Source organism: Armigeres subalbatus, chromosome 1 (assembly GCF_024139115.2).
Source record: "Armigeres subalbatus isolate Guangzhou_Male chromosome 1, GZ_Asu_2, whole genome shotgun sequence".
NCBI lineage: Eukaryota > Metazoa > Arthropoda > Insecta > Diptera > Culicidae > Armigeres > Armigeres subalbatus.
The window spans coordinates 11,656,454-11,681,862 of NC_085139.1; the positions used below are offsets into that span (position 1 = coordinate 11,656,454).

Below are 25,409 nucleotides of genomic sequence, written 5' to 3' on the forward strand. Positions count from 1 at the left end.
AACACATTTCCTGAACTTTATTTGTTTTACCGATTTTTTATGTTTGAAATTAAACCCAATTCAAACGAAGAAAATTAAGGTTTGGTAGATTTTGTTCAACGTATGTTGTTTCCGAATATGTATCGAAATAAAACCTACCGTATGCTTGAAAGATTATGATAAACCATCGATAAGCACTTGTTGATTACGACTCCACGTTATCATTCTAAAAATGTCACACAATTTCTCAGGATCGCCTGACCAAGACGCACATAATCGCCACGGGTTTGCCCTTGGCAATCGATCATGGCACCCTTTGATCCCCGTCGAAGCAAAGCAAAACTCGCTTTTGTGCTCTATTTCATTGTGTCTCCGCGATCGACGAACGCCGTCACATTGCGTCGCGTTGCTCGTTTTCCATTGTTACCGCACTCGATCCGTCGCCTCCTTTGTTCAACACCTGTGACGGGCGAACGATTTTTCTTTTTTTCCGCACGGGAGCGGCGGGGGAGATATTTTTAAACTAATCGATTCCCGATTTGAACTCGCCGGCACCACCACCATCGCAATCGCTCGCGACACCGGAGGACCGTGAACCTCATTATGTAGCGTGGTGCCGTTTGTTGTGTAGCTATGTTGCGAACACAGGAGTATGAGCTGCACCGCGCGATCATTGATGATGATGATCATCAAAAGGCGGCGGTTGGCGATCGCACACTTGAGTCGAAGCCAAGTGAAGATGGGAGACGGGGTCGGTCTATGCTGGGACGGGAAAATGGGTAACGGGAAAAGTCGTTACACGCACACCATTACAGTCGGGATGACTTCTCGGGAGGGGTTTTTTAGTGCCTCGCCGGTATCACTCTAATCAGTCTTGAGATATCTTGCAAAAAGAACAGTTGAATTTCACCGAGGATCGGTATGTTGTGCATTTTCCAATATTGAATTTTCCTTTTTTCTTGAAAGGTGTTTGAATAGTGCTGGGAAGTGGGTGGAGTGCAGATTCATTGATTTCTTGGAGTTTGTGTTTTCCGGGATAGAAGGGTGTGAAATATCAAAGGAGTGAGTTTTCTATGAGTGACATTATCCCAGTTTTTCATTTATCTGGAGTAACTGTGCTTCACGCATGTGGTGAAAGACATTTGTTTGGTTGTACGTGCTCCAGGCGATGTCTGATGATATCAAGTGTGATTTTTCTACAAACATTGAATGAAAAAAGCGGTTGGCTCGTGATCAAATGATTGGCCACGGAAAAGTTGCGGAACAAGGTGTGCGCAAACATAGGCCTTTGATTTCAAAAGTTAATCTCGAAGCGGAACCGGAATTTAATTTCGTTATTGAAAAACTGATTGTGTGGAATTTACGAATCGATTGGTGTCTGTTTGGCATTTTTCCTCGCCAGGATAACAAACATGGAAGGGTGAAAGTACGCTCGCTTGCCAGTGGGGGTGCAAAATAACATCAATTAAATTGGAAGAGGATAAAAAACAACGTCCGTCACATCACAGAGTGAAGTGCTAAAACCGTATAAATCGCCAGAAGCGCCACTGATTTTCCACATCGAGTGTGACAAATTGCCAATTTAAATGGACTGTTTGGATGTCTGGATTAATTATTTATTCTGCGTTCGACCTAACCAGCTGGAAGCAGGTCCTTGTTTGTGGTTCGGTTTTCGCGATGTGGCCTTCCGCATCCCGAACCCAATAGCCATAATTTCTCGAAAATTTTAACCCACGGCTCCGGGCTGGCAAACTTCAACGGTCATGTGTGAGAGTGCTACTAAAAATAGCACCAGAGACGGAGTCAAGTGTAGGCACCCAGAATTCGTTTCATAACGTACGAAGGTACGCAGCAAGCAGGCAAACTTTTGGTGGTTTTTGCCTCTGCAAAAAGCCAAGATCTATTTAAAATTTGGTGCCCCCTCCCAGCACGCTGGGCGAAAAACTCACCGCTTTTCCGAGTGTTCCGTACTCGCACTTACCCACACTACGCCTGTTGCTGCGGTCCGTTTGAACAGGCGCCGAATTAGTCGTTTCTTTCTTTTTTCGCGCATTTTCCGAAGTGTTGTTCTGTTTAATATTATTTTTAAAACACCACAAGCAGCACTATGATGTGTGCGAGCACACACCGGCAGCACGAGAAAAAAAATGAAACTCATATCTCGGGGGACTCGTTTTGGGGGGCTGTAATCTGGTCGCAAAGGTAGCATAAAAATAATCGGTCAGCCGGTTTCACGCGAACAGGAATGGCCTTCGGCTGGCTGGCTGGCGTGTGTGTTTTGTGTGTGTGCTTTCGGCTAGTGGAGTTGATAAAGTTCTTTTGCGAGACTTGAATTTTCCGGCTGAACCGAGCGGAAAAAGTTTGGGACGAAGCTTGTCATAATACCGAAATGGATGATAATCTTGATGTGGCTCGGCCGGGTTGGCGCTTTTTGATTTATTGTGGAAGTTATGGTCGTTTGTCACTTTCTTTTGAATGTTATGCGTCGTGTTAACTTTTGTCACTTGGTTGAATCACTTTAAATCCGTCATTTGCTTTAAACCTATCAAAAGCATCAACAGACAAGTGAATAATCAGAAGAGTACTGATTTAATATAAACGAAATTGCTTTCATAATTGAAGTTTCTATTTCTGTCATCATATCAGATTTCAAATTTCTGTCATTAGATAATTAGATTTATGTCATCAGATAATCAGAAGGTACAATAAAATATAGCGGAAGATGCCCCAAAACGCCCCTGAAGTAAAACGCCTTTTGAATATTCCCTCATATTTACGGGATGGCTCTAACATAATTAGACCTAAAATTATGTAGGTTAAGGAAAAAAGTGTCAACATAATAGGTAGGAAGGTAGAAAAAACCGAAATATTCCACATTTTGATGAAACATCTAACATTTCGGCGAGGCAAAACGCCCTTGTGGGACTAATTTACAATATGTACTACGCGTCTCCACGTACTGTCCGTACCAGAATGCTAATTTGCCGACGCGTGGTGCGTTGTTCCCTAAGAGCTCCCAGCTAGAAGGCATTTTGCCTCCTGAGTTTTCCGGCAACGAAATATCACAACTTTTTGAAATGTGAATATTATCAATATGATTGAGATTTTTTATACTTTTGAGATGGCATGCTTTCCTCTAAATGGGAATACTGTTGACTTAAAGGATAATAATGATAGTTTAATTGAGCTCAGCGTAAAGGAGACAGAATCAGCTGAGTGAGACAATTAAAGCATTGCCCTACGCACGATGTTGACATAAACATAGCTTAATATGGTATAACTGACACAAAAAATGATTCCATTGAAATACTAAACAATTAAAGTTTTGTAGGGGATTATTACTTGACATTTTTCAAGCACTTGATATACAGTTTCACTTTCAGTTCAAGCATTATCGCATACGACGCTCCTAAACCCACCCAAAACATCATAACAAAATTATAGTAACCTTATAACAACGCTAGATATTGAAACAACTGTTGATATAATTTAGTAATTGCCAAATGTTTCGAAACAGTGGCTTCTGCAACAATTTGCAAAAAGATGAATTTTGCAGCATACCACGTGTACTGAAAAAAATCGAGTTTTGTAACGAGTTGCACACGCTATTTTTAGCAATAACAAAAAATGGGCTTCAATACATTTAATATAATATAATTTACTCCAGAATTAAATTTGACAATCGTTAGCTGACTAAAATCTGTGAATGAAACCATCATCACCAGAAAATCTCATGTAGATTTCTTGGTCGAAGATCTTTCGATCTATTCCAAAAAGATTTATCAAAATGCATCAAAAGGGCAAATCGTCAGATTTTAAATAGTTCTGTTTTCGTGGAAGTTACTCTTTGGACAGTATGTACTTTATTTCAAACTCTGTTTTCGAATATCAATTTTCCAATGAATTTCTAATGAACAAATTCAGTTGTTTACAAACATCAAAATAAATGGATAATTTTTGTTTTGATCCAGCGTTCAATCGGAATGCTCATTTGCCGTGAAGTATTACGGAGCCGAAAACATTATTTCCCAAACAGTTTTTAATGACTCTTATACGCTAATGTTAGCTTTGTGGAACCAAAAGACTTGGAAATTCCTCCAGGAATTCCTTCGTGAATTTCTCCTGAAATTCCTTCAAAAATTTCTCCGGGATATGTCTCACTCTCCTTCGAGAATTTTTCCAATTATTCTTTAGAAAATTCCTTCAAAAATTTCTCCAGGGATTCCTTCGGGAACTCTGGTGAGAATTCTTCCGGGAAATCCTCTAGGAATTCCTTCGAAAAATCCTCCTGGAGCTCCTTCGAGAATTTCTGCAGGAGTTCCACCAAGAATTCCTCCGGAAATTTCTTCGGGAATTCCTTCAGGAATTGTCTCAGAAAGATCTCTGGTTATTCTCAAGATAATTCCTCCTGGAATTTTTATTGGAATTCTCATTAAATTCCTTTGGGAATTCTCGTTATTTTTTTTTTCAATTTCCTCAAAATTCCTGTTGGAACTCCAACGACATTTCTTCGCGAATTCTCACGAAACTATTTCAAGAATTCCTCCAGAAAATCCTTCGGGAATTATCCCAGAAATTCCTTTGAAACTTTCCAATAATTCCTTTGGGTATTCCTTCAGAAAATACTTTGTAATTCCTCCAGGAATCCCTGCGGAAAATTCTTCAGGAACAAGATATCCTCTGGATTTATTACGGGAATTCTTTCGGGAATTCTCACGAAATTACTTTTTGAAATTCCCACGAAATTTCTTTTGGGATTCCCACAAAATTCATTCTGGAATTTTCTCAAAATTTCTTCAGGAATTCCACCGGGTATTCGTCCATCAGTTCCTTCGGAATTCCTCCAATAATTCCTTCAGGAATTCCTCCAAGAAATCCTTTGTTATTTTCACTTGTAATTCCCCCAGGAAATCCTTTCTTCACTTCTCCTGGCATTCCTTCGGGAAGTTGTTTAAGAGTTCCTTCAGGAATTATTTCGGGAATTTCTTCAGGAATTCCTCCGGGAAAAAAACTATGGGATATTTTTTGGGCATTCCTATGGGAGGTCCAACGGAATTCTTACGGGACATTTCTTTGCGAATTCTGGCGAAATTCCTTTGGGAATTCCTTTGAGGGTTCCTCCAGGAAATCCTTTCGAAAATTTCTCCAGGAATTTCTTCAAAATTCCTCCAAAAATTCCTTTGGGTATTTCTCAAGGAAATACTTTGTTAATTCCTTTAGGAATTCCTTCGGAGATTTCCCCGGGGATTCATTCGGAAATTTCCCCGGGGATTCCTTCGGGAATTTCTCCGGGAATTCCTTCTGGAGTTTCTTCGGGAGTTTCATCGGGAAGTTCTCCAAGAATTTCTTCTACTCCACGCCTTCCAACGAGATATTTTTTGGGAAATCTTATGGACATTCCTTACTTTTACTTTACTTAATTACTACTTTACTAAATTATTACTAAATTACTTTTTGGAATTCCCATGAAATTCTCTTTGAAATTCCCACGAAATTCCTTCTGGAATTCCCACGAAATTTTCTGCAGGAATTCTATCGGCTATTCCTTCTAGAATTCCTCCAACAATTCTTTTGAGAATCCCTCCAATAATTTCTTCGGGAATTCCTATAGTAAATCCTTTGTTAACCTTTCCAGAAATTCTCCCAGGAAATCCTCTGGGAATTCCAACGGCAATTTTTTAGGGAATTCCTTCAGAAATTCTTCCAGGAAACACAACGGGATATCCTTTGGGAATTCCTATGGGAGGTCCAACGGGAATTCTCACAGAAGTTTCAGCGGAACACGATATATTCAATAATTCCTCCGGGAATTCCTCTAAAAATTTCCTAATGAATTCCTTCGGGGATTCCTCCAGGAAACCCTCCGAAACTCCAGATTTTCCTTTCCTATAAAATTCCCAAAGAAAATTCCGGACGCATTTCCTAAGAATTCACTGGAGAATTTTCTAAGGAATTCCCGAAAGAATTTCCTGAGAAAGTCCAGAAGGAATTTCTGGTGGGATTCCCGACTCTTGGAGGAATTCCGAAGGATTCTTGGAGGATTTCCTGTAGGAATTTCCTGCAGAATTCCCGAAGGAACTGCATGTGGAATTATCGAAAAAAAAATCGGAGAAATTCTGAAAGGAATTCCCGAAGGAATTCTCGCAGGAATAACCTAAGAGTTCAAGGAGAATTCCAAAAGGAATTCACGGAGAAAGTTTCCGGGAGTTTGTTGGAGGAATTCATGGTATAAACCCCGGAGGATTACACGGTTGAAATCCGGGGGGAATTCCCGAAAGAATTCGAGGGAGAATTCTCGAACAAACTCCCGGGGGCATTCCCTGAGGAACTCCCGAGCGAATTTCCGAAAGAGTTCTCAGAGGAATTTCCGAAGAATCTTCGAAAGTAATTTGCGGAGTAATGCATAAAGTAAATCCCGGAGCAATTCCACAAAGATTTTTTCAAGAAATTTCCGAAGGATGTAAAGATGAACATTCGAGAGAAACTTCAGAAAGAGAAAATTGTCCTAGGAATACACGAGGACATTTTTGTAAGCATGTAAGCATAACATGTGCTCATCATTTTGTTCTTGATGTGATAAACTTAGTGCAGACTTAGGCTATCATAATCGGAAATCAAAGCAGTGCTTCGTTGTCTCCGATGGCTGTGAGTAATATGAATTCATCGAGTGGGAGTTGAAAAGACGTTAACTCTAATGCAGCTGCAATGCAGGAAGTTATTTACAACTACCTGATATTTTATGACCAGTACACGCTAACTTGTGCTACCATTATCAATAGAGTAAGGATTCAGTTAATAACTCCACTTTCAGATTGAAAACTACTTTGTTTCCAAATCCGCACATTTTGTTTTAAATATTGTAACATGCTACCGTGGGGCATCGAAATCCGTACACTTAAGCACCTAAGTATATGAAAAAGTCATTAGAAAATAGGAATCGAATGTAAATAAAACGTTTGTCATTGACACAGGCGCGTGAAGGCTTCTACTTTTGAAGTGTTTCACATTTACTCATTAAAAACTACGAAAAACGTGATAAAATAATGAATTAAATCAACTACTCCTGACTCGAAATCCGTCCACGGTGGATCAGGATCAAAATCCGTACAGCTATTTCTATAGTTCGATATGCACCTTGAGAAGTGATCCCTTCGATTTGTATTCCGCTTATCTTATGTAATGATTGCAATTAGCAATTAAAACACATTCGCATTTGGTGCAATTATGCTCTACCCGAAAACAAAATGGCAGCACAAACTTCGTGTTTGGTGGGTGGAGATTTTTTATTGTGGTTTTAATTGCAAAGCCTTTTTTCCAATTCTATGCCCTAAAAGCATACTGTCAAGTATCTGAACAGGATAAGATTAATTATTCCTACATTAATTACCTTTAACCTCCTTTAATTTATTGATATCTCATGAGGTGGACGGATTTCGGTGCTGTACGGATTTCGGTCCCGCACGGTACCACATTTATCCACTTCCAGTCAATAGCAACAAGCATCCAAGGTGAATTTCAATGCAATTATTTTTCTGTTTTTGTTTTATATTAGCTTGGTGTACGTGCAGTTAGCGACGTCAATTGTCTAGACGCATGTGCTATGGAGTGTGGGTTCGATTCCCCGCCCCAGTAATAAGGATACTTACCGCTATACGAAGAATTCTCCACTGGTCCACTGAGTCGAAGACTCAGACTGTCTGCTTTACTTCAAAAAATCTTTCCAAACACTTCCGAAGTACACCTCTGGTTCACACGAAATCATAGACATTAAAAAAAATACACTGGAATTTTATTTTTTCTAAAGCAATAATCAGCAACTTACTGAAGATCCATTAATTACGTAACGCAAAACAATGACTTTTTCAACCCCTCCTCGTCACATTTCACTCAACCCCCCTCCCCCTCTGAGCGTTACGTAATTTGTAGACGTTCCCTTTCACAATATTGTGACGACGAATGACATAGAAATATGACACCGGTCGCGATCATGGCACACTACGATATCAAAATCCGGCCAATGCAGAATCTCACCACAAACACGGTGGTTGCTTTTGAAGGCAATATTTCCAGGCAGTTACCACAGCCAAACCAATATTTATTTTATTTGGTGAAATTGTCCGCCTTACCCTCTCTCACCTACTCGAAAAAGGTCAAACCATGATGTGGAAGCGTAAAATATGGTCGGGGTTCTGCCAAATCGCACTAAGCGGCTTTTTGACTGTCTTGTTATGTTTGGTTCGTACATGGAAAACCGGAAATTGTTTCATATCGTTTCACTAGTGCATTTGTTGTAGGATATCCTCAGTTATGGGTTTGAGAGATATCCGATGAGATTTGTGGTCAACTAAATTTGCTTACCAAAAAGTTGGGCTTTAAAATGGGAAATTTTCTGTTGTCGTTTGGTGCGATTTGGCAGAGCCCCGGCCATATATGTCTGGAAAACTGCTTTGTTATATGTTTTTGCCTTTCTCGTACAACAAAGTTGTACCAAAAGGCTATCATTTCACTACGAAAACGAACTTTTTGTAGAAGCCTCGGAGACCCATAGACCCATTTCAATTTCTTCGGACGGGAAGTTCTTAGGAACTTAGGAACAACTTATGAAGATTTTTTTTTTTGAATTCGAATCAAAGATCTTTTGAATGGAAGGGTGGCCATATCAGTTAGTCAGGAAGAGTGTTATAAACAATGTGTATGTACAAAACTATAGAATGCTTAATTAAACTAATTTCATAAACAAAAACAAAGAATTACAGCATTAATTGCCTTCTTTCTGATGTTTGTTTTTTTTTAGCAGAAAGCACGTATGATAACAATTAAAATAATAAAGATTCTAATGAAATTGTCTACTTAATTTGCGATTTTTTTTATTCAACCTTAGTTTAATTTATATGGATCATTAGCAATTTCTTGATTGAAAATAGCTTAACTACAATGTAAGAGTAAAGGTGACAATTCGCTTTTCAATCTTTCGAAACTGCAATGGGGTGGCTTCGAATTGAAATAGTTACATTTAAATCAAATCCATCTGATAAAAAAATTACTAGTCAGAATTTTTTACAGCCCTTTTCTAAACAACTTTCTCAAAACTTTATGGTTGTGTGCCATATAGAGAAAGTGGTCTTGTTGGTGGACTTGTCAAAAGAAACCACTTATGATGGACCTAAAGCAGCCTCAGCGGAAAAGACACTGCATTTATGGAGCTGGCTATCTGAGACGGTATGGTTTACACCACACACATATTCCAACACCACGATGTTATACCGGCCCTTAGTTGGGTCGACACTCAAACCTTGTAAAGTTGGTGTTTAATGATGCTGCCGGCTACTTACGTCAGCAAATGGTGGAAAATAGAAGAACCCCTGCATCAGCTCAGGCATCCTCAGTGGGTGGAGAGGTAAGAATCCCATAGGCCACACAAAGATATTGGTTAAAGACTGTGCAGAGAGAGTTAACCAGCTCTTGGTGTTCTGGGCAGGTCAACTCAAGCCTGCTGTCTATAAGCGCCTGACCTATACAGTAATGGATGGCCCTGTTATTTGTATTGTGTTAATGAACAGTGTCTTCGATGAAATTGATCCCAGATATGCAGCCGGATTCGGCCACTTTAAAATGGGGGACGGTCATTTAAGACCTGATATTTTATAAGCTTTCGGTTGTAAATGGGCTGATCGTCTAGTTTAAGGCTGACCGGAAAGACGGTGACGCTGCTTTGGATTTGCGTTTGGACAGGAGTGTCTCTGACAATTACAAGCTGAATATCATCCGCGTAAACAAATGTAAAGATGTTCTTTTTTAATTTTTTTTTAAAACTTTTTTTGTGTTTTTTTTAATCTACAGATTTAGTTTAATACCGCTCCTTCCCTAGTAAATCATTTTCTTCAAGAGCGTCATAAACCGTATTTCTTACTTGGGTTTGGCGACTATCAACAGGGTTACTACCATAAACGATCCTTATAGGACGCCAGTACCTTCTTGTTGGAACGCTCTGGACGCTAACTTGAGAATATTTCCTGAGAAGCCCTTATCTGCCTATTGGCTATGTACTATGGGTGTCCAAGTGCGGTAGATCGCCTTTCAGCTGTCCAAGAAGACAAGGTCAGCTGTTTTCCTTGCTCGATTGCGTTCTGGAGCACAACTGCTTGGATACTGAAGCATGAGCTAGTTCCAAACCTAGGACGAAACACATGTTGTCGGAAATAGAATCTTTCATACTTCTTCTATTCCTCACACATATGACTGTTGATAAGCCATTCAACCACCTTTGAGAGACACGAGGTTGGGAAAATTGGTCTAGAGGAATCGTGGCTTGGAATCAATTGATATATCTCAAAAACGGTAATACTTGAAAATAAATAACAGCTTTTTTTGTTCAAAATTGACCTAGGAATTATAATTCGGCGTGAAGTACATGTCTTTCCTTGTAAATAGTCAATGTTTCAAAAATGAGCCAAAAATAGCTTCCACTAATTTTTTTAAATTTTGACTTCTCCATTGACCTGATGTCGTTAAAACTTGATTACAAAGTTTTTGTGGTAAAAATTTGGTGAAAATATAAATATTGGTTTTTGAGATATTTCAATTGTTACATTGACTATAGATTTTTTTTAGTGTAAAATATTTTTTGACCAGTGTAATATTTTCACCATTAAGCCTTATTAGTCCCTTACAATTCGTTCTCAGATAGTTTTTTCGAACAATGAACAGTTTCCGAGTTGCAATCTATAAATTACTCGAGGATCGATTTTTTTAAATTAGTTTAAAATTGTCAAAAATATGTGACAAGTTTCAATGAAATCAACTATCATCAACTTTGGTCGATGTGTCATTCTGCGTGGAATCCGTCAAGTGACAAATCGACTTAAATCTCAGTAAAATTTTTGCTCTTTATACACGAGAACAGTGCTACAAAAAGTCATTGTCGCAGCACGAAATGCCACAGTAATGACAAGTAGTAGTGTCTTCACTGCTACTAGTCGCACTGTCGAAGACGCGCAAGACATTAGCTTTCGTCATGCAACAAATCATCATGACAACCTCGATGCACGAAGACTTCATATTTTTATTCTTCAAGCGGCAGCTGCTATGCGATGCTTTAAACCTTTGTAATAATGAATTCGAAGTAACGTATGAAGGCGTTATAAACGTTGTTATCGATACATTTATGTTATCAGAATCCCTCCTATTCGTTTATTTGAGACATTTTGTTTTTAATCAGTTCGAAAGGGTGTTACGTTATTCGATATTATGAAAAAAAGTATATTTTTCCGCATTCTTTATACGGCGAGAATTACTATTGTCAGCCCTGCATGAGAGTGCTACCACCGGATGTTGAGTTGCATTCAATTGCATACGCAGATCCTATAAGTCTTCGCACCCTTTCATTAACGCGTGCGGCCACGCACGCATGAAATGGAAATCCATGGCAATGTTGCAATCACTCGAATAGAAAGCATAACGTAAACATGCCCATAGATCAATTCATGCCTGCCTGTATCCTTTGATGTTTAATTAGAGGCACACATACCAGGTCAAACGAGTGCAATGGACGAGTATTATTGGCTCTGCCCCATAGATCCAAAGATCAATTTGCATAATTGCTGATAACGAGTATGTTTACACTCAATGGCAACCACCGGTTGCAGGTTCAGAAACCGTTAAAATTGTATACATATTGGGAATGCGCAAATCCTTGGTAAAACAGAACAAAGAAGTAATGAACATAAAATGTCAATAAGTGCAAGCGGCATCCGAAGAAACATGTGTGACAAACTTCATCACCCTTGTGGAATAGATTGGCAAAACATGTGTGAGGTCCAGACACATCACATATTTGCTATGGAATGTCCTGAGCATGATTGCTCCCAGCGTTCTTGTAGTCAACAAATATCCGATCCGATATGGGAGCAAATCGTCACTACGAAATTCCTTGCATAATTGATTGGTACAGGAATTTTGGGTCCGATTAGGAACCGATTAGGGTATAGAGAAATATACCTCTATTAGTTTTAATTGAAATCGTTATTGGCAAAAAGTCAGTTGAACTTTCGTTACTCAGATTAGTATCCAGTTTCAAATTTGGTTGAATTCTCATTGCTTTTCGCTCAAGGTGGGTAAATAACTTATTGTACCGCACATGAAAAAATCTGATCCTACAATCGGATTGGAGTTTATCTAATTGTCTTGTTCTTTGAAAACAATGCGGAAACTGAATGTGATGACAATTTTGCAGTGATGAAACTTTGATTCCTATCTGAAATGACGTGAATGCGATGCAGAATGGTTTCCCTACTGTTCCGTTGATCTATCTGTGATAACCTGGAAGAGAAAAGTTTGGCTTACAGCTGAGCAAAATCGACTCGAGATGTATTCAGTTCCTCAGATATGAACCAACAGTAGTGGAAGATATCAAACATGAATTGAAACCAATCGAAATGAATTGATTCGTATATAACATAGCTCTCAAGCAGAACCATCTGCTTCCCCGTCCGCTAAACTTCTAACCGAATGCCAAATCCTACAAAAGAAACAATGAGGACCGTCTTTTTATAGTGGGTTTTCCACAAAAAGGGGTGGTCAAAAGTAATGACCTAACATCTAATGAGAAGCAATGTTACAGTTTAGTGTCAAAAAGAACACACCTGTTAAAATCTTTGCCTTCCTGTATTCTCGAATTCATGGGCATTTGTTTTTCGAACCTAAAATCTAGGGCAAATGACACCCATCTAAATTTATGAAATTTTGTTGTGAGTTGTAAAAATAAATCGGAATTAATTTTCAAGTTTTACTGAAATTTTTCGCTACCGAATCGTACAACTTAACACATTTTCAACGATATTATGCTGTTAGTGATTTACATGCTCAGTTAAATCTTATTTTGAGTGACATAGTTTCACACCAATAAACACGTCGACTGATAGAGTCAGTTTCGAATGATTGGGTCACGTTGTATACATAATCAACACGCTGACCATTTCTTCGCTCAAAATTTTATTTTTTTTACCATGAAATATCTCCCGTAAGTATCCAGAACTGCGATACCTTCCAGGATCGCATCCGGATCATTCTAGATCTTGGGTATGCGCCTCCATTCACAGTGAAGTGAATTACAAATAAAGATTTCGAAGCATCAACCGACCGTGACTTCCAGAAAAATTCTTTGGATACAATTATGACCTGCTGTATAGCCAATCTTCATCACATGGCAGACAGGGCACTCTGTTGGCAATCAGAAACGGAACGCCATTACAACGCACTCCATTGCAAACAAGGATTCTAACAGCTGGCGTACAAATCTACGCTGCAATAAAAATCACAGTTTCTTTGTTTTTGCCACCTAAGGCCAATGCTACTGAGGTGAAGAACCACTATGACTTGTGGTGCAGCATGACGAATTTACCCGACTCACAAATACTAGATATCTCTTTCTGTTAGACACATGTGTCGCAATTAGGTTTAACAGGAAAATTCTACCATACTGCTCAGACAGTGATCGGTATCCAATCCGGATTGTTACACAGAGCACCACCAGCGAACTACAACACCGCGCAAGATAGGCCACGATAGAGCAAACTTGGGACGTTTCGATGAACTTATGAGCCGAACCTTGCGTCTCCACGCTCTTCTATGAGCATTAACAAAGACAAGAGGAAGGGGGAATCTCTGAAACAAAGAAACAAGGTTTCAAGACCATCCTGGCTAAGCATGAAAAAAATAGAAGGAAGCTGGAGACTTCAGATGTTCCTTCTCACTCTACTCTACACTCTACACTGATCAATCAGTTCGATTTGATTCATGGCGAAAGTGAGCATATCGAACCTACCTCTAGCCCGGGTGATAGGATTTATGCGAAGAAGCAAGAATTCCGTCAATTGTTGTATCTATTACCGAGTTTTATAGCTTTCGGAATGAGATTTTGAGTAACCTTGTTATCAATGTAATTTTTATTAATTTTGGAAAGACTTACCAAGGAATTCTTTAATTATTTTTTAAGAATCTTTGGGTAAATCTAGGAATTTCCTGGAAATTATATTGGAAATTCCTTCTGAAATTTCTATGCAAAATATATGCGGAAATATTTAAGGTTTTCCCTCTGGAAATTTCTTATGAAAATTCAGAAACTACTTCCACTCCAGGAATTCGATTCAGAAAAAATTTAGAATAGTTTTCGAGATAAGCCAGTGAAGTGAAGCCGTCGTCCTCTGGGAATGTGATATCTGGGAGAGTTACCAAACGCCTTTGGTTCTACCTTAACTCTAATTTTATTATCTACTTACATTCTATATATATACATGATCAGGTAACTATTGAGAGGTAAATATTCATAATTATTTACCTATAGATGAGCTGCCTGGTTTTCATTGTCCTGATCTACCTTGACGGGTAGATGCTTTGAGACAATGTAGTGGTAGATCACCACACCAGCCTACGGCTGAAAACCTCTCGAATAAAGACAAAAAAAATAGAAAACTACGCCATTCTTGCCTTTTGACATTCTTTCTAGGATTCCTTCGGAATATCCACTGAAAAGGCGATTGTAAATTTGCCTTTTGTAAAATCTCTTGCAGCCTGCAGGAATTATTCCGTAAATTTAGTTGGAAGATTTCTTCCTGAAATTTATAAAAGACCCAATATTTATTTACACGTTTGGTATTTATTAATTTCTCGGTTAACCTGAACTTTCACAGCTTTTGAAGCACCTCCTGATTTTTCTTTGATTATTTGTGAATTTTTAATGGGGTGAACTCACTAAATTACACTAAAGGCCATAATCGACTAAAACCCAAACGTGAAAAAATGAAATAAAAAAAAAAACGAGGGGTTTCTAGCGGAAATAATGAAAGATTTCCAAGAATTTCTTCCGAGAGTTTTGGAAGGGATTTCTTAAGGAATTACTGGAATAATTTGTTTGAGAAAATCCTGAAATGATTTCTGATGCAATTCCTTAACAAATGAAGGAGTAATTAATGCAATTTCCGCAGGAATTTCTTAGACAGTTTTCAAAGGAATTCATAACAGAAATTCTCCTAAAAGAATTTTGGAAGGCTTTCCTGAAACAATTTTCTTAAAGAAAGGTAAGTATTCTTAAAGGAGTTTCTGGTGGGTTTCCAATGGAATTTACTAAGGAGTTCCAAAGGGATTTTTTGAAAAAGTTTCTCAAAACAATGCTGAAGGAATTCCTAACAAATGTATTAGAATTCTCGGAGGAATCGCTGAATGGATTTGACCGGAAATTCAGTATTTCAAAAAAAATAGAAAAAAAAATTGGAAAAATTAATTGGAGGATTCCATCGAAAATTCGAAAAAGGATGCAAGAGAAAATTTCGGAAATCCCTTTACAAATTATTTTGGAATTTTTTTAAATAAATTATTCAGAAAATGCTTTGGAAGATCCTTCAGAAATACTTACGAAAATTGTTTCAGAAATACTTTTGGAAATTCCTTTAGGAGAAATCGTTCCGAAATTTCTTTAGGAATACCTTTGGAAATTCCTTTAGGAAGAACTCTGCCAGTACTTTCTCCAGAAATCCCTTCGGAAACTCTAGGAGGAATTTCTTGAAGTTGCTTCGAAAATTCTAATAGGAATTCCTTCGGCCATTCGTTCGGATCTTTCTAGGCAACTCTTTTAGAAATTCCTTTAGACCTTCGGAGATTTTTTTTTAGAAATTCGCACGGAATTTCATTTGAGCATTGCTTTGTTGATTTGTTCAGGAAATTCTTTTGGGAATTCCTTTGAGGTTTCATCAGAAATTCTTTTCAGGAAATCTTTTTTGATTTCTATGAGAAACTTCTTTGAAAATTGCTTTAAGATTTCCTATTTAATTTTTCAGTAAAATTTTCGAAATAATTCCTGCAGGAATTTACAAAGGAATTTTACATTGTTTTACCAAAAAAAAAATCTAGAAAGACCTTTTGCGAGGTTTTACGGAAGAATCTTTGGAGGAGTATATATTCAAAAGGACCACTGGGACAATTTTGTAAATTATTCCTGGAGTAGAATTTTTGGAAATTTTAGAAGAAATTTTCTAGGGGTGTTTGCAAATCTATTTCTGGAGGAATTTCTAAAAAAACCGCTGATGGAATTTCCTAAATAATTATTAAAGCATAAAATCAAATTCGATCGGAAATTACTTCAGAAACTACTGCAAGAATGCCTCCAGGAAATTCTTCTGGGAATTTCTCCAAGAATTCGTTCGAAAATCCGAACAGTAGTAAAACAAAACCTTGTTAACCTTCCGCAATTCCTTTTAACTTTCATAACACGAAAGCTCGCGTGTTGAAAAAATATACAACAGTCTGAGAATGCTTTCCCTCCGGAAGTTCTGGAACCAACGGAACATTGGTGAGAAACATGGCGTGATGTTTCTTATACAATCTTAACCTGGCATAGTGAAAAAAATCTTAATCATCTTTAATCCCATGTGGCCCTATGAGTCAAGAAAAAAATTGATTTGGAATTCTTCCACTTAGCGGCGCTTATGTATATGAAAATACCAGTTTGGTTCGCAATCTCGGGATCTATGGGATTTAGGAAGTTTACATCTTCAAGTTGTTTGAGGATTTCAAACCAATATGTTGAAAAACTTATTAGTTTAGAATTCAGCCGTAAGGCGGCACTAGTGTATATGAGTTATTAGTTTGGTTCGATATCTCGAGATCTGTGGGAATTAGAAAGTTGCTGTCTTCTGCAAAGTTGTTCGAGAATTGGAAATCAATATGCTGAAAAATTGTTTAAAATTCATCCGTAGAGTAGTGCTAGTGCATGTGAGACCACCAGTTTGGTTATATATCTCCAGACATATTATATATTAGCGAGTGGTCGTCTTCTACACAGCTGTTCGAGGATGAAAATATATATTGAATTTAAAAGTGCCGTCTTTCACAGTTATTTGGGATTAGAAAACCAATGTGTTCAGAAAAGTGTGCTTGGTAGTCATTTGGGTACCGTTTGGGCCTCATACCGAGATTTCTGCCAAAATGGCTAAAAATCAACAAATAATTTGCCGAAAACCAGCTAACAATCATCATATCAGTTTTTATTTTGCTGAGCAAACGGATGTGCGGATTTTGTCGAGCTGCAGAAATAAAAAACTGAGTGTGTAGGACGAACTATCCAAAATGACCATTTTACGGACGTTCCGAATTAGTAAGAGTAAGACTTTGAAATATCACCAAGATCACCGTCAGAAATTTCTTAGAAAAAAAATCGCTGCTCTAGGGCAAACTTTCCTAAATGATCATTTTTATGGGTGTTCCGGATAACCCGAAAGGTTGCCTGGTGGCCACCTGCGGCCGTAGCAGAGTAAGAACTGCGCATTAGCTCAAATATCATTATTATTAAAATCTTTATTAAAGAGATTTTTAGCCCAAGGCTAGTTCACCTCCGCAGCTCAAATATCATTATCAGGAATGGTTTAGAAAAATTTGCGCTACTCTAGGACGAACTTCCCAAAATTATCATTTTCGGTGAGTAAGAACTCCAAGGTTGTTGTCAGAAAAATCACGCCACTTTAGGATGAATTGCTAATAAAATAAATAAATAATTCACTACTGGTAGCTTTTTTCAGTGCACCTGAGCCTTTTATTTAGCTATATTTACCCGAGCCTTCTATCGGATTGACGAAGAATTAATTGTTTCGAGGTGGTTTGGTGCAAATTGGTCAACTGACATTTTTTATCAATGTATTGTAATTTTTACAACAATGCGAGTCCTGGAAAGTTAAGAATCTGGAATTAAGACTTGATACAAAACATAAAAAATCCAAAAATATCGTAGTTCCAGAATTTATCCAAAACTTAATTCGGGAAATCCTCTAGACATTTCTCCGTTGAAAAAAATCGTTATAAAATGAAGGAGCTGTTAATGCAGTCTCCGCAGGAATTTCTTAAGCAGTTATGAGAAATATTCTTAAAGAAATTCATTGAAGGAATTCTCCTAAAAGAATTTTTGAAGGTTTTCCCTGAATAATTTTTCTGTTACTCATTCAGAAAATCTTTCAGGCAAAAATATCGGAAATTCTTCCAGTGCTTCACTACAAAATTATTCAAGAAATTTATTTATAAATCTAGTAGTACCTTTAGAAATTCCTTAAGGGATTGTTTCGGAAATTCCTTAAGGGATTGTTTCGGAAATTCCTTCAAAAATTTGTCCAGAATTCTTTTAGAAACTTCTCCCGAGTTTCCTTTAGGAATTTCTTTAGCAATACTTCCAGAAATTTTTCCCGATATTTTATTCCCTTAAGGTCACTCTGACGGAATCCAAGTTTAAAAAGTGCTCGCGTTTTCAGAGGCACATCACTCAATACAGGAAGCAATGCTCAACTGTCATTTTTATTATTTCATGCATGCTGCGACGCAGCAAAGCTAAATCAACAAGAATGACAGTTGTGCGCCGCCTTCGAATCGAATGGTGTGCCCTCGAAAACACGAGCACTTCGGAACTTGGATTCCGTCAGGAGTGACCTTAACTCCCGCAATTCCGCCGGGAAACCCTTAAGGAAATTGCGAATTCTTAAAAAAAACCAAAACTCGACGTGCATTGATCCAAGAACTACTTCGAAATTTTCTCCAGGGATTCTTTCAATAAATTCTCTTGAAATTACTTCGGAGATAGATCCAGCAATTCTTTTGAAAATGCATCAAGATGTCCTGTAGGAAATCCTTCAAAAATACTTAAGGAGGAAGGAAAATTGGCAACAAAGCACTGAATAAATCTGTAAATTTTGAATGAGTGTTTGTGGTATTGCTCGCTGTTGCAATACACATTTTTTCGAAAGATGGAAAGAGACAGACGACACACCGCCGGTGGTACATCATTCAGGAAGCTCTTTTCTTCGCCAAATATTTCTTAAGCCTTAAGAAATACTTGCGTCTTGAGAATTTCTTCGGAAATTACTTCCGGGATTTCTTCGAAAATTCCTTCCGAAATTCCTCTAGAGGTTTTTTTTTTTAATCTCTTTATCGAATTATTTCAAGAATTTCTTCGGAAATGCTTTTAGAAATTCCTTCGGATGATCCTTTGGAAAATTAGTCGGAATTCTTACGGAAAATTCTTCGGAAATGCCTACGGAAATTGCATCAGGGAAACCTTCCGGAAGGACGAGAATTCTCTAGAAAATTTCTTTATAAAGAAATTGCTACAGCAATTATTTCAAGAATTTGGTATGAAATAATTTTAGGAATTTCTTAGGAAATTCCTTCGGAATTTCTTCACCCAAAAACTTTCTTTGAACACAAAACAAGAAATCTCACTAATAACTACTTATTATTAGGACGTAAAACGAAGGGCAATAAAACACGATATACCTACTCTACGTAAGCAACAAATACACCTGTGTTCAGAATAATAGCAGCGGAAGCCATTTTTCATACAAAATGATCTACTTTGACATGCTGTCACTTTGTACCCTGATGACCGATTGAGCTGATATTTTGGCAGTGAACTACAAATATAATGAAATTTACACATACTACGTATCATTTTTTTCGAATGACGCGTTCAAAAATTACGCACTAGGTCAAATTGTTCTAAAAAATAGCAGTTTTTATTTTTGATATATTGGCCAATTCAAATGTCAAATTCAACAATTTATATTTTTTTAATCATAAACTTAGTGTCGCGCAGCACCTGAATTCAAATTGACAATATTCCAATTAATTGTTTTCCTGATATTTCCAAAACAAAAACTGCTATTATTTTGAACAATTTGACCTAGTGCGTAATTTTTGAACGCGTCATTCGAAAAAAATGATACTTAGTATGTGTAAAATTCATCATATTTGTAGTTCACTGCCAAAATTTCAGCTCAATCGGTCATCGGGGTACAAAGTTACAGCTTGTCAAAGTTTACCGTTTTGTATGAAAAACGGCCTCTGCTGCTATTATTCTGAACACAGGTGAAGATCAGGGTTCGTAATGCTCACTCAATCTCAGGAGCTCATGATTTTCCCTCACGGAAGTTTTCGGGTAGAAATCGCTTTTCGGGAAAGAAAAATAGCCTGGAGAGTGATAATAATTTTTCGCTCACTTCGATTGCCGCTAAACGTTGCTTTGCTCTTTTTCTTTCATATTCGAGTCATTTCGTGGCATCATCAATGCAAGTGGTAGTAGCTTATGTGGAACAAATAACTTAACGCTTTCATACAGATAGCGTGGTGGTGTGGCTAAAGTAAGCGCATCCTCACAGCTATTATTGTTACTATTCTGGGTTCGAATCCCAGCGCGGCCATACAATTTTGTAATTGTTCTGTGATAATTCTCGCGAAAATTGAGTGAGAGGTAAAAGTAATGAAACGAAAAAGGATTTTCATCTAATAGGTAAGATTTTCGTTCATCTTCCAATGCTAATTCTAGAGAAAAGATTGATGGGTGAAAGATGATCCTCATCATAAACAACGAAACAAGATTTTCCCTTGGCCCGAAAAACGCTTGCTTTGGTCTCATTGAAACGAAAAGTCGAAACCCTGGTGAAGATTATTAACTGTAAGGAAGATTGTTACCACTGGCTGGCGCAATATCTCATACCGGCAAGGATTGACTGAGAACTAGTTGTTAAGGCAAAATTTTAAATATGACAGTTATACTACTTTATGATTTTGACCAACTCAGTTTGATTCAATTGACCTGCCAAAAGTTGAACACGCACAACTTTTTTTTTGTCACTAAATAGAATTAAACGGAAGTGTTTAGACGTTCTCTACGTTGTCAATTCAAGCAACTTGCTCAATTCAATTGCCATGTTGAACGTAGCGTTATGTTCTCAAACTGTTTGTTAAGAGTAGTGGGAACCGTAGGAAAGGGCGGCAAGGCGTGATATGTAAAACTGGATTGCCATTGATAGAGGGTCTCGCGACTGCCTTAAAAATAGCTGCGATTTCAATTGATCCGTCTACAGGCTTTGCGATACTGAAAATTTTGTGTCGGGAGCATCGATCCCAACCCCAAACAGGGATAGAGATCCATTTATGAATCGTGTTCATGTTTAGAGTAGACACGGTGTAGATTTTGAAGAAACACCATGCGTCTCCTTTGCAGAACTTGCTCTACATTCCGTTGATGACTGATTTATTGCATCATAGTCATTTGCTCCATGTCAGTGAACTCTTGCCACTGAACTTGTCTTGGCATCCACATATACGAATTTCTTAAAAAAATCTTTCGAAAGTTCTTCCGATTTTTTTTTCGGGTATTACTATACGATTTATTTTGAAAATTCTTTAAAAAATTTTTGGGGAGTTCCCCCAAAATTTGAAAAAAAACTTTCGAAAAGATTTGGTAAATTTTTCAGAATTTACGTGAAGAATTATTACGGCTTCTTGAAAAAGTTCTTCCTAATTTATTCAAGAAATTCTTCCGAATCTTTTTGGGAAATTCTTTCATTTTTTGGGAATTTCTTTCGAATTGCTTTGGAATTATACTTCCGAATATATTTGGTAAATGCTTACCATTTTTTTTGGAAATTTCTCCTGGATTTTTTGAGACATTCTTCCGAATTTCTGTGCGATATTCTTATGAGTTTATTTAGCAATTTTAGAATTTCCACGAGTAATCCTTGAAGACAGGAAACAATGAAAAACTAAGATTCGCTAAATTTTTTATGAAATATCAAGCGGTTTTTTATTGCAAAAAGTCTTAACGATACTCTTAGCTTTTTCTCCCATTAATATATAAAAATATTGAAATGAAACAGACATTCGAAACATCTTCGAAAGCGTCACTGATTTGGATGATGATTCGAGTCAATTTCATCCATTAAATATTTATAAATAAACAACTGATAAAATCGACCCACCAAATTGCGATGACGTTCACCGTTTCGTATTTTAGCCACCTGGTTCCCCGCACAGTGCAGGCAGTGGGGACCGTGATTCACCGACCAACGCGATACGGCGCGGCACACTGCTGTGTATATCGAGATTTCGCATAACTTTAAAAATAACATAAATTGCATTGCGGTGGTACGCGCAGCACATACCGGGACGGGATCCGGGTAGCCACCAGCCAAAGTTCCCGAGAATTTCGCCGTGAATGCGAGAATTGCGTTCGCCGATGTCTGCGCGTTGATACGCGCGGGACGTGGTACACCAACAAAAGTAAATTACAATGAGAAAGAAAAACGATTTTTATTCCGTGAATGAGTTTCGAATATAAACGAACAATATGGTTGCTTTCTATTAAATTAATTGGTTGGACGGTTGGGGCAACTTTTTGTGAGGCGATTCGGAATAAAATGTTGGCAGAAATCATAGGAAGCCATGCATTTGTACATGTGAAGCCGTCCCTATCATGGCCTACTCACTGAGGTTGTCATCCAACAACAGTTAAAAGACCATGAAGATGCTGACAAGAACAAATCTTTTGAGAAATCCTCCTAATGGGTGACACATTTCTACTAATCCTACTTGTGATTTGCTAGGTTTGAATAGAATTTAACAATGGTCATAATATGTCACTCTTAAAAGATCACACACATAATGAGCGAAACTATGGCCTCTCTGTATGAGGGAAAGTCAAAAACTTCATAACAGGAATACTTAATGACCGGGTCGTCACATTTCTTCCCTTTTGATTCTACCAGAAACGAGAGCAAGTGTACTTTTTTTTTCGCTCCAACTAGGAGAAAACGCTCTTGCCATCCTCCTGAGCCGGGGCCAAAATCTAGTCCGACAGCCAAGATAGATGCCAGGCACCGAGCAATCTGAGACTGCAATTTGTGCGGCAAGGGTAAATTAAGTGCGGCGTGCTGAAAAATAACTTGAGATTTATCATCCACTCGGATTGGGAAGCCCGGCTTCCGTGCTTCTGGATGGCGCCGTGGAAAATGTTGCAGGAAAATGTAAATTCAGTTTTTTTTCCGTTGGGGAAAACTGAGCAGCATGTTTACTTAGTGAAGTGGGAAAATTTTCAGCTCCTGCTGCTGATCTGCGCATCCAAGGAACCAATGAATCATTCGTCGCCTACTTGGGTCGTACCACGTTTAGGCATTTGACAGCTGCTAATTAGATCTCTTTTCTTTTTTCAGCCAAAAGTCACAAAAAATCTATCAAAATGTTCAAGCAGCACCTGGAAATGATCGGAAGCTACGAGCCAATCAGCAAGAAGGCTCGCTTCTTCAACACCTACCTGAAGTCGTTGAAGGGTAAGCAATGCTTCCTGCTAGCCTTGGCAGATTTTCTGTAACGAATTTGTCTACCATAAATGCAGGATCCCAGGACATCATGGCCAAGGAGAAGAAGAACTATAGCTCTACCTACGAGAGCGCGAGCATCTACTCCGACTCCCAGCACGCCGTTGACCGCATCCACTCCCCCGGATACCATTACAACACCGTCAGCAAGGACACCTACGGAGTCACCCCCGGAAGCTGAACGTGCGCGATTTCGCTGTCCGTGTAAGTACAGTCGACCCTTCATGATCCGATTTCAAAACAAAAACACCTCCCATAAGTTCAGAAATCCCTTATATGTATCCTTACCACAGTAACCCAGCGAACTTAATCTCAGCACGGCTCCATTTGCTTCAATGAGTCGGTATCGAGTCACACAACGTCGACTCATGGGGGGTCGACTGTATCGTCCAAATTTTGCTACAAACATTTTTGACGTCTGGTTATGTGTCTGGCGAAGCTGAGGTTATTTTTAACCACACATGATTGGCAGCCTGTCACCTTGAGTCCATTTCATTGACACCGAGCGAGCGACGTCAAATGTTGATCCCTTTAATTGTTGTTGAAATTTTAATCGCTTCTTATTCTATTTTTTGTAGCGCTAAGCATGTTACCGCCAGGAAAGTGTGGCCAAAGCCAGAAAATGAGGCTTAAATGAAACCAACATTAGCAAGATTTTTGACATTTGATGATAGAAAATCTTACAAATGACTTTATTTGGCGACCTCCCTCAAAGAACAACAACAACAACAACGATACAAACATCAACGAAAAACGGAACAACAAAAATGAAGGACATTCAAAACGCGGTTTATCTCTCTTTCAACCAAAAACCGACCAATCGTGACGAAAATACAACTGACTTTACTCGACAAACATTCGTTCAATCAATCAATCAATCGATCAACTGTTCTCGATAAGACTCATTACCAAGGAAACGAACAGCAGTCAACAATCGTTGCTTACCGATCAAACACCGATCGCAGTAAGCCATATTTGACAGGTAGATGTAAGATGAAAACAAATGTAGAAGACCGAACCGAACAACAACAACAATTGACAAATTAATGTAAATAGACGAAATGTGAACAAGACAGTGGCAGCTCCTCTCCAAGAAAAAAAAAACAACAACCAACAACATCATATTTTAAAATGGCAACAGCAGCAACACCAACTGGAAACCAGAATTCATGGTATAGAAGACAACTTTAGCTTTACGTAATAATTAAAAGAAAGAAAAAAAACTTATTTTATTTCGACGATTAAGTAACAACAACTAGAAGAAGAAGAAGAAGATGCGCAGGAAACATGAGAATAAGCTTACTAACCCCGTAGTGTTTAAGAAGTAGAAAAACAGACACACAAACACACACAGACAATACAGGACCGTAGTTTATGTGCAGAAAAGGAAAAGCGGAGAAAATGTGAACCAGGAGTTTACTAATCGTGACTACCATTAAATCAAGACTCGTTAAGGTGTAGAATCACAGACGCAGACAATGTGGAACACATATATAAGAACCTCTATTTTTCTTTTCATTTATTTTATTGTGTACTCTTAATGTTTTATTTGTAATCAAGGCTGTAAACTATGACAAAAATACGAGTTCAATAAAAAGACCAAAAAAAGACGAAACGGAGGTGTTTTTTCTGTTGCTTTTGACCACTGAAAGATAATTCCATAATTCCGATTCCTTCCAAAAGCATAAATTTGCTCTTTATATTATGAGTATAATTGAGATTTTGTGTAGTTGATTGCAATTAGGATTCTGAAGATCCCCCCTGTTTCAAACTCGGACTATGATCATGATGAAGGTTAAAAAAGGTCATCAATATTTGATTAACATATGTATTATTTGTTCGTAAAGTATTGGTGCTCAGAGCATAGGAAACCAATGAAGAAGGTCTATAACATTAGTTTCAAGAGCCCCCTGCATATCATATTTGTTGCCGAGTGCAAAAGAATATTGTCGCAATATTGTCGTCGTACTCTGCAGGTAGAGATAAATAAATTGCTTCTCTTATACTTCTACGCTAACCTTGAGCTTGAAATCAATCTAAATGCTGCGAACCAAGTTAAATGAAAATTCGCTGAAGCATACAAGATCCGATTCCCATGCCAAAGCATTTCCGCACATGTCAGTCCATCTCTAAACTGTTAACCCAAATCTCTTCCATTCGACATTAGACCGAAGGCTCATTTTGAACGAGCCAGTGGGGAATAGCGAAGAGGCTCGAAATCGACCCAACAAAAACAAATCTGTT

General features: G+C 38.1%; 2 protein-coding genes across 8 annotated transcripts in view; both read left to right on the top strand.

Moving 5' to 3' along the window:
* Window positions 1-25,409, top strand: part of LOC134221730 (suppressor of lurcher protein 1-like) — a 430,147-nt gene that overhangs the window by 254,399 nt on the left and 150,339 nt on the right. The gene's annotated exons all lie outside the window — the stretch shown is intronic.
* On the top strand, window positions 755-24,780 carry LOC134221709 (uncharacterized). Of its 4 annotated transcripts, none has more exons than XM_062700898.1 (4): window positions 755-898; window positions 23,001-23,117; window positions 23,183-23,369; window positions 23,744-24,780. In XM_062700898.1, exons 2-3 carry the CDS (start codon window positions 23,027-23,029, stop codon window positions 23,344-23,346), a joined length of 255 nt encoding a protein of 84 aa, XP_062556882.1. In that variant the 5' UTR covers window positions 755-898; window positions 23,001-23,026; the 3' UTR covers window positions 23,347-23,369; window positions 23,744-24,780. The 4 variants fall into 4 exon arrangements, with proteins under 4 accessions (XP_062556882.1, XP_062556885.1, XP_062556891.1 ...); XM_062700901.1 differs by having other exon boundaries at window positions 23,183-23,363; XM_062700907.1 differs by lacking the exon at window positions 755-898 and adding an exon at window positions 917-1,041.